This window comes from Microchirus variegatus (genome assembly GCF_963457635.1).
Source record: "Microchirus variegatus genome assembly, chromosome: 22".
Taxonomy (NCBI): Eukaryota; Metazoa; Chordata; class Actinopteri; order Pleuronectiformes; family Soleidae; genus Microchirus; species Microchirus variegatus.
The window spans coordinates 20,303,318-20,313,317 of NC_139823.1; the positions used below are offsets into that span (position 1 = coordinate 20,303,318).

General features: G+C 47.3%; 1 protein-coding gene across 1 annotated transcript in view; it reads left to right on the forward strand.

The window, feature by feature from the left end:
* Positions 1-810: 810 nt before the first annotated feature.
* Positions 811-10,000, forward strand: part of LOC310943241 (BCL-6 corepressor-like) — a gene marked incomplete at both ends in the record, with an annotated part of 13,601 nt that continues 4,411 nt past the window's right edge. The window contains 7 exons of the mRNA XM_083908767.1: positions 811-2,224; positions 2,531-4,008; positions 4,769-4,871; positions 5,536-5,721; positions 5,793-5,957; positions 8,667-9,346; positions 9,867-10,000. The exon at positions 9,867-10,000 is cut by the window's right edge and continues 25 nt beyond it. Coding sequence (XP_083764893.1) covers positions 811-2,224; positions 2,531-4,008; positions 4,769-4,871; positions 5,536-5,721; positions 5,793-5,957; positions 8,667-9,346; positions 9,867-10,000 — 4,160 coding nt within the window. The remainder of the gene's footprint in view (positions 2,225-2,530; positions 4,009-4,768; positions 4,872-5,535; positions 5,722-5,792; positions 5,958-8,666; positions 9,347-9,866) is intronic.

Here is a 10,000-nt window from a genome sequence, read left to right on the forward strand (position 1 = left end):
AGTGATGGACGTCTGATCGTTGTCCTTCAGTCCAGAACAGTTCACAGCTGCATCATGGTGAGGTCAAAGGTCAAAGGTCAAAGGTCAAAGGTTACACTTATTTACACCTTATGGAACAAAGTCGTCAAAATAAAATGTCGTAACGTCGTCAAACGCTATGTGAGAAAATTTCTGGCAGAATTTAAATGTAGCAGAATGATCAGGTCATGATGTCACTTCCTGTTTGGTCTTTTTTTAAATACTCACTAAATAAATAATTAAAATCAAAGTCTTTAATATTGAGTACATTCAGACTCTTTTATTTTGAAATGACTGAACCCTGAGGCTCAGAGCCAATCACAGGTGTCTCAGCCGCCGTGTGACAGGAAACTCAGTCTGTTTCTCTCTCTCTCTTTGTCTTTGTCTCTCGCTCATTTTTCTTTTCTCTCCGTTTCCTGAAAACGCAAAATAAATAAAAGACGTCAAAGGAAATCGCTCGTCCTCGTCCTCCTGTTGTTTGACCTTGAACACGTCTTTCTGGACTAAATGTATAGACATTTTGATCCAGTTCTGGATCAAATAAATATAATTATAATAATAAATATAATTTACACGAGTAAAATGGTCCAGTCCAGTCAGGGGGACATCAAATGTCCTAGCTTAAACAGGATGTCCTCATTAGACAGATGTCCTCATTAGACAGATGTCCTCATTAGACAGATGTCCTCATTAGACAGATGTCCTCACTGTTGCTTGTTTTGTCCTTGTCTCAGTCCTCACTCTGTCTCTTGTCTCTTGTCTCAGGTGGACGACGCCGTCAGCTCTTAAAAGATGAACCCGTTAGCTTCCCTCAGCGTTGACCACTCTGATCTTCGTCCTCATGGAGGGATCTTCTATCCTGGCGTCCACCCTCTCTCTGCTGACAAAGCCCAGGAGCAAGGCACTTCTCTCCCACTTGGCTACAACCTTCTGTACAAACCTGACGTGACCTTGCTGGACGGACAGAAGGCAGTGAATGGATATGTTGGTCCGTATAAGAACCCTCCACCCAGGGTTCTGGTCCCAGCTGCAGAAGGTCTGGACCACAGACTTCTCTGCGGTGATAAACACTCAGAACTGGGTTTTCTGAGGCTGCCGTGGTTCAGCCCTTATGATGCAACCATGTACCCCTTCCTGGACATGGCTTACAAGGCCTCGTTTTTGTCTCAGCCGTCAGCTTTCCTCCACCAGCAGTTCCCATACCAACCACTATGTGCTGCTGGTGTAGGAGGAAGCACATCTGCAGAGGAAAGACTGTTCTACTTGCCTCGGTATGCTCCTCCAGCTCATATCTCCTCCCCGTTGGGTCCAATCAGGATCCCTACAGCCCCCCCCGCCCCTGCTGTCCATTCACCTCTTCCCCACAGCGAGGACAAAGCCTTGCAAGGACTTGGTCCTCAGGTGCAACAGGAACCCTTGGCCTTTAACAACAGTCCACAGATCCACCAGGAGCTTCAAACTCCCTCCACAGAGCGACAGCGTGGCAGCAGCACCGGTGTCAACAGTTCTGCTGCCGCTGAGTCGTCCTCAGTTACTCGTCCTCCAGGCTTCGTTTCCCAATCCGTCAGCAGCAGGAGTTCAGATCCTCAGAAACTCATCTACACAAACACCTCCTCATCAGCCTCTCAGCCCTTTTACAGGATGAGCTCTGAGCGCTGCTCTCCTCTGCAGTCAGGCAGCAACAAAACCAAAGATATCAGCTCAGAATCCTGCAGTCCAGAGAAGAAGACCTCAGCTGACAGAGCTGTACCTCAAAAACAGGCCAGAAATCCAGGGGAAAGAACTTTGGATCCGTCTGCCAAGGAGTTGGAAGGATTTGCACATGGTTTCCCTGACAAATTAGAGATGCTGGCTAAACTGGGATATTTACCACCATCTCATTATGGTCTTCTGTCCAGTCCAGACCAGCACTCAACAGAGAGTCTACCCACACCTGTTAGTATTTCAGCAAAGACTCCAGATTGTCCAGAAATGGTCAGGACCCTGCCTTCCTCTTGGTGTGGTCCAGGTCCTTCTGCAGGTGTTCGCTCAGACCACAGCAGAGTCATCAATGTTCATCAACCACAGCCTCATAGTTCTCCTCACACACCGACTCAGAGCAACTGTAGTCCCAGTCCTGCCTCAGGGGGGCGACCTTCTGCAAGATCACCTTCCTTAAAGTCCAAAGCAGAATGGCCTCAAGTCCATCACTCTGACTTGGACAAAGGTCGACCAAACGGCAAAGATGGAACCTACACAAGCTCTGGAAAACAGATCTTACCTCCTGCTAAAGCTGAGGCTCTGGAGAGCCAACCTCATTCACAGCATCAGCAGCAGCAGCTTCTTCAGCATCAGCAGCAGCAGCAGCAGCAGCAGCATCAGCAGCAGCAGCAGCATCAGCAGCAGCAGCAGCAGCAGCAGCATCAGCAGCAGCAGCAGCATCAGCAGCAGCATCAGCAGCAGCAGCCGTCGTCTCGTTTGGAAAACACCTCCAGACAAATCTTTCATGATTCTTATCTCCCTCCTGGATTAGGGTACACCAACCGCTACATCCCATATTCAGTTGCTGAGAATATGTCTCTCCAACAGATTTCTATACCAGGTAAAGGATCAGTTTACTCTCACCAGGTCTTACGTGGCAGCACTAGCTACTATCCACCACACATGGCATCAAAACATGGTCTTCAGTATGGAGTTAATCCATATCAAAGTTCCCAGGACTTTGTGTCGTCTAAAGCTCCAAACACCAAAGATGGACTTGAGAGCAGATCTAAGACCAAGGATGAACCTTCACATGAGGAACCCTACAGGAACCAGAAGAGGCCAAATTCCGACAAAGCGAGTGATAATCCCACGGCTGCTGTAAGAGACGACATGGTTTGTATTGACCTGGTGAGAGATGAAGCCGATGATCTCAGCTGTGCAGCTCATGGTTCCTCCAAACCTTTTCAAAGTGGCACAAACCACATTCAAGAAATGAGATCATGTCGTTCAAAGGTTCCTCCTCCCAGCAAGGTATCTGAGCAGAGCTTAGACTCCGCCCCCAAGACATTTGAACCAAAACCTCATCACAACAGTTCAGAAATCCCTTCTAGTAAAGAGGAACTCCTCCAGGAGATTCTAGATGAGGAAGATCCACAATGTCCGTTCTCTGACTTCTCAGAGGACACGATGTCCTGTGCAAGAACCGACCCACGACAGTTCTCAAGAACATGTAAAGCTGAAGCCACTGTTGGAGCTGGAGAACTGTTGAGAGGTGGATCTCAGGGTGGTTATGAATCTCAGTCAGAAGTCCTGAGTAAAGAGATCTCGTCCAGAGAGACGACTTTATCGGTTCATGTTAGCAAAGAAAATGGTTCTGGTCCAAGTTCAAAGATCGTAGGAACTTCGTGTTCAATCACCACGACGTCCAGCTCAGGTTATCTGAGCAACTCGTATTCAGATGTTTGCACCAGTGAAGCTTCTGCAGCTCCACTGAGCAGGAGTTTAAACTCCAGGGTTTCATCTGAAAAAGCCACAAACGACAGGACTCTACTTTATATCAACAACCCAAGAAGTCCCTCTTGTAACAGTGGAGATCATGTTGCCAACAGAGATTTCGTTGGTCCATGTTGCAGAAATCTGTCTGTGAGAACGGCAAATTGTCCAGAGTCCAGAATTCACCGTGGAAACAGGAACCCTGGAGATCCAGACTGTTTGAATCCACCCTTCACAGCTGCTCAGAACCACCACAGGAACACGAGTCCTGGGGTTCCTGTGTCAGGTGGAACAACCGTCTTTAAGAGTTTAACACCCGCGTATCAAACTGAGTCTTCAACGTTCACGTCCTCCAGCTGTGGAGACGACAACACGGACGAGGACGAGGGTTCTGGTTGCAGCAAGAACCGAGCGACCAGCCTCGCCAAGCGCATCGCTAACTCGTCAGGCTACGTGGGCGACCGCATCAAATGTGTGACCACGGAACTTTACGACGACTCCAGTAAACTGAGCAGGGAGCAGAGGGCGCTGCAGGTAAGAACTGTACCTTTACTTTGTGGGCGGGGCTGTGGGCGGGGCTGTGGGCGGGGCAGTGGCCATGTAGCATGAACGAACGATGACACAACAGACAACAGCTACTCTTTAAAGTTCCTGATGTTCATCATCGGGTCGCGACCAAATTGCTTGAACTTTGACCTCTAAGTTTTATAAACGTGACTCAGTGATTTTAGCTGCTGGTCCTCTGCTGCCTCGTGTGGTCACATTGTGTCACTGAGGACACGCAAAGACGTGATCATGTGATCCTCTCATTACTGGAACTCTCTATGGTCAGGTGATCTGTGCAGGCTCCGCCTCTCTCCCTATGTCAGCTGATGTACCCACGGTTACAGACCTTTACCCGCGGTTACAGAATGTTACCCATGGTTACGACAGTTACCCACGGTTACAGACCGTTACCCACGGTTACCCACGGTTACAGACCGTTACCCACGGTTACAGACCGTTACCCACGGTTACAGACCGTTACCCACGGTTACCCACGGTTACAGACCGTTACCCACGGTTACAGACCGTTACCCACGGTTACCCGCGGTTACCCGCGGTTACGACCGTTACCCACGGTTACCGACTGTTACCCACAGTTACGACCGTTACCGACCGTTACCCACGGTTACAAACCGTTACTCACGGTTACAAACTGCAGGTTGTTTCAGTGTTGACAAACTGAGACATGATGAGGTGACAGGTAAGAAAGTGGGCGGAGCTTACTGAATTTCTTCCTCTGCTTTGTTAGCGTGCTATGCTACGTTTCTCTGAGCTGGAGCTGAAGGAGAGAGAGGGAGGAAGAGGAGAAGAGGAAGAAGAGGAGGAAACTCTGGAGAAGGAGCTGACAGGAGGCCAATGGAGAGAGAGAGAGGAGGAGGAGGAGGAGGAGGAGAGGAAGAAAGAGGGAGGAGGAGGAGGAGGAGGAGGGTGGGAGCGCTGCCTGATGATTGACAGGAGGCAAAGAGGAGAAAAAAGTATTTCTGCTGAGACGACGACAAGAGGTGAGATTTAATCTGTCACCACATACAGATTATACACATTATACAGATTATACACATTATACAGATTACACAGATGATGCATCAGTAAAGTCAAGTTTCTTCAAACTGAACAGACGATGTAACGATGTCACCATCTTCATGTTCATAAAACATAAAATCCAGTTCAATCTCTAGAGATTACCAAATTAATGGTCAACTATAATGATTTTTGTTGTTGTTGTGATGTTTAATTTTGCAGATCTAATCCAGATCTAATCCCTTTGTGATAAAGTGTGAAAAAGCCTGAGCTCGACATCACTGTATCATCTGCACATAGAGATTAGAGATTAGACAGATTATAAAGAGATAAAGAGATTATAAAAATCACAGAGATTACAAACATCATAGATTATAGAGATTAAAAAATTATAAATTAGCAAAATACAGATTATTTGTCTGTGTGTGTGTCTGTGTGTGTGTGAGTTGTGAGTTAAAGGTCAAAGTTCAGCAGAGATGAAAACATTTATTGTTGCAGGTGCTCAGTTGCTCCGCCCCCTCAGGCTCCTCCCCCTTCAGCCATGTTGCCTCCCACCTGACGAGCGTCCGTCAGAGGACAGGAGGCGTGTCTTCAGCCTGGAGCCGTTTCACCAGAGCAGCATCAGTGGACGTCTGAAGAGGGGGAGGAGCCAGCAGGGGGCGCCAGAGGACGGGACGGGAGACGGTAATTTCTGGTGAAAGTGGACAAATGTCCTCGTGTCTCTGGAGACGCTGATGTTTGTCTTTTCGTCTCAGACTCAGACGACGTGAAGAAGCTCAAGGTTCGTATCGAGCTCAGTGGCCTCCAGCTCAACAAGCCCCGCCCCCCTGCCCTGAGGCCGCCGCCCACCGAGGGACGGGGGGAAGACGTGAAGCTCGGGACGGACGTCCTGACCTCTGTGGACAGGTCAAAGGTCACGGGTGTGAGGAGAGAGACAGGTGAGGACACGTCTGTGGACACGTTCTTCTGAGGAAAGCTTTTATTTTGAAAGGTTGAAAATCCTTCCTGCTGCTGATTAAATGTGTGTGTGTGTGTGTGTCTGTGTCTCTGTGGGTGTGTGTGTGTGTGTGTGTGAAACGTGTGTGTGTGTGTGTGTGTGTGTGTGTGTGTGTGTGTGTGTCTGTGTCTCTGTGGGGGTGTGTGTGTGTGCGTGTGTGTGTGTGTGTGTGTGAAACGTGTGTGTGTGTGTGTGTGTGTGTGTGTGTGTGTGTGTGTGTGTGTGATCACTGAAGCGCACGAGTGGGATTACACCGATGGTGTGTGTGTGTCTCTGTGTGTGTGTGTGTGTGTGTGTGTGTGCTGGTTGTGGTCCTGTGGTGTGCTAATAGCCCTCTAACATCTCCCAGATGGAGCTGTCACACACACACACACACACACACACACACACACACACACACACACACACTCCCCCCCCCCCCTCAGTCTACAATGGTACAGTCCACAGTGGACACACAGTGACGAGGACATTTGTCTCATTGAAGACGTTTTTTTAAAGTTAAAATTCTGCACGTGACGGGAGGGGGCGTGGCTAAGAAAACCAGATAATGATGATGATGATGTCATGTTTTCACACACACACACACACACACACACACACACACACACACACACACGTTAAGTGTGTAAAACGTGTGTGTGTGTGTGTGTGAAACGTCTGTGTGTGTGTGAAACGTGTGTGTGTGTGTGTGTGTGTGTGTGTGTGTGTGTGTGTGTGAAACGTCTGTGTGTGTGTGTGTGTGTGTGTGTGTGAAACGTCTGTGTGTGTGTGTGTGTGTGTGTGTGAAACGTCTGTGTGTGTGTGTGTGTGTGTGTGTGTGAAACGTCTGTGTGTGTGTGTGTGTGTGTGTGTGAAACGTCTGTGTGTGTGTGTGTGTGTGTGTGTGTGAAACGTCTGTGTGTGTGTGTGTGTGTGTGTGTGTGAAACGTCTGTGTGTGTGTGTGTGTGTGTGTGAAACGTCTGTGTGTGTGTGTGTGTGTGAAACGTCTGTGTGTGTGTGTGTGTGTGAAACGTCTGTGTGTGTGTGTGTGTGTGTGAAACGTGTGTGTGTGTGTGTGTGTGTGTGTGTGAAACGTCTGTGTGTGTGTGTGTGTGTGTGTGAAACGTCTGTGTGTGTGTGTGTGTGTGTGAAACGTCTGTGTGTGTGTGTGTGTATGTGTGTCCCTGCAGGCGTCTGCAATTGAAAACAGAAATCTCTCTCTCTCCCCGTCTCTCTCTCTCTCTCTCTCTCTCTCTCTCTCTCTCTCCCTCTCTCTCTCTCTCCCCTCCCCCACTCTCTGCTCCCTCGTTCACCCGATCGCTCGCCCGCTCACTCACAGCTCCGCTCAAGTGAAGAGTCTTTGTCTCTCTCTCTCTCTCACTCTCTCTCTCGTCCCTCGCTCAAGGACGAACGAGAGTAGAAAAGAGAGAGAGCTCATTAACTCATTAAATATTCACGCTCAGCTTTGACCTCTGACCTTTAGAGCTTTGTGTTTGACCTTTAAATGCTGCTGCAGTTAGCATGAAGCTAACGTTCTGAACTCTGCCCAATAAAACACGTAAACAAGTCTGAATAAAACGAGTAAACAAGTCCGAATAAAACATGTAAACAAGTCCGAATAAAACGTGTAAACAAGTCTGAATAAAACACGTAAACAAGTCTGAATAAAACGAGTAAACAAGTCCGAATAAAACATGTAAACAAGTCTGAATAAAACGTGTAAACAAGTCTGAATAAAACATGTAAACAAGTCTGAATAAAACGAGTAAACAAGTCCGAATAAAACGTGTAAACAAGTCTGAATAAAACATGTAAACAAGTCTGAATAAAACGTGTAAACAAGTCTGAATAAAACATGTAAACAAGTCTGAATAAAACGAGTAAACAAGTCCGAATAAAACATGTAAACAAGTCCGAATAAAACGTGTAAACAAGTCTGAATAAAACACGTAAACAAGTCTGAATAAAACGAGTAAACAAGTCCGAATAAAACATGTAAACAAGTCTGAATAAAACGTGTAAACAAGTCTGAATAAAACATGTAAACAAGTCTGAATAAAACGAGTAAACAAGTCCGAATAAAACGTGTAAACAAGTCTGAATAAAACATGTAAACAAGTCTGAATAAAACGTGTAAACAAGTCTGAATAAAACATGTAAACAAGTCTGAATAAAACGAGTAAACAAGTCCGAATAAAACGTGTAAACAAGTCTGAATAAAACATGTAAACAAGTCTGAATAAAACGTGTAAACAAGTCTGAATAAAACATGTAAACAAGTCTGAATAAAACGAGTAAACAAGTCCGAATAAAACGTGTAAACAAGTCTGAATAAAACATGTAAACAGGTCTGAATAAAACGTGTAAACAAGTCTGAATAAAACATGTAAACAAGTCTGAATAAAACGAGTAAACAAGTCCGAATAAAACGTGTAAACAAGTCTGAATAAAACATGTAAACAAGTCTGAATAAAACGAGTAAACAAGTCCGAATAAAATGTTAAAACACTTAAACAAGTTAGAATAAAATGAGTAAACAAGTCCTAATAAAACGCTAAAGTCTGCATAAATACACAAAGACCAGATTAACGTTAATCCACGATGAAAACTCACTTTAACGAAACCTTTCTTTCTTTTTCTGTTTCATTCCAGTTCGTCACGTGGCTCCGCCCTCCTCGCCAACTCATCTCCCGCAACAACAGTGTAGCTCCGCCCCTCAGCAAGCCCCGCCCACATCATTCTCCTGTCCCACCTCCTCCCGCCTCCTGGACAAACATCAGAGACTGAGGGAAAACCGCAGAGGCTCCGCCTTCCTCCCACCGTTACCGCCTCTTCCTCCAGTCTCCGCCTCCACGCTGCCTGAGCCGCCTCCCCCTCGTTACCACGACAACGACAACAGCAACAAACCAAAGGGCAAACGTCCATATAAGACGAAGCACACGGGAGGAGGAGCTACAGAGAGGGGGGAGGAGCCACGTGAAAGAGGGAGGGACCACTACAAAGAGCTGGGAGGAGCAACAGTGAGGGAGGAGGAGTCACGTGAAAGAGGGAGGGGCCACTACAAAGAGCTGGGAGGAGCAACAGCCAGGGAGGAGGAGTCACGTGAAAGAGGGAGGGGCCACTACAAAGAGCTGGGAGGAGCAACAGCCAGGGAGGAGGAGTCACGTGAAAGAGGGAGGGACCACTACAAAGAGCTGGGAGGAGCAACAGTGAGGGAGGAGGAGCCACGTGAAAGAGGGAGGGGCCACTACAAAGAGCTGGGAGGAGCAACAGCGAGGGAGGAGGAGTCACGTGAAAGAGGGAGGGACCACTACAAAGAGCTGGACGCAAAGGTGAGGGAGGAGGAGTCAACAACAACACGTAAACAAAAACATGTTTTTGTTTACGTGTTGTTATTATGATTTACTGTGTGTGTGTGTGTGTGTGAGAGAGAGTGTGTTTGTGTGTGTGTGTGTCCTCGTTACCCTGAGGCATCTCTGGTGCAGCAGCTGTCAAAACAAGCACACACACACACACACACACACACACACACACACACACACACACACACACACACACACACACACACACGCGCACACACGCACACACACACACACACACACACACACACACACACACACAGGCTGTTGCCGTGGCGTCAGCGATGCAGTTTGTCTTTTTTTCCCTCTCTTCCTGCTCATCATCATCATCATCATCATCATCATCATCATCATCACAGAGAAAAAAATAAAAGCCCGTCCACGTTAAAACGTGATCCTGTAGTTTTCAAAATAAAAGCCTGTCCACGTTAAAACGCGACCGTGTAGTTTTCAAAATAAAAGTCTCACTCTCTCTCTCTTCTTGTACACACAGGTTGGTCCACCTGACTCGTCTTGCTCGCCCGCCCATCACTCTCCCTCTCTGCAGAACACACTCTGTGTTCGTCCCGTTCCTCCTGAAGTACGAAGACTCATCGTCAACAAAAACGTCGGGGAGACGATGCTGCA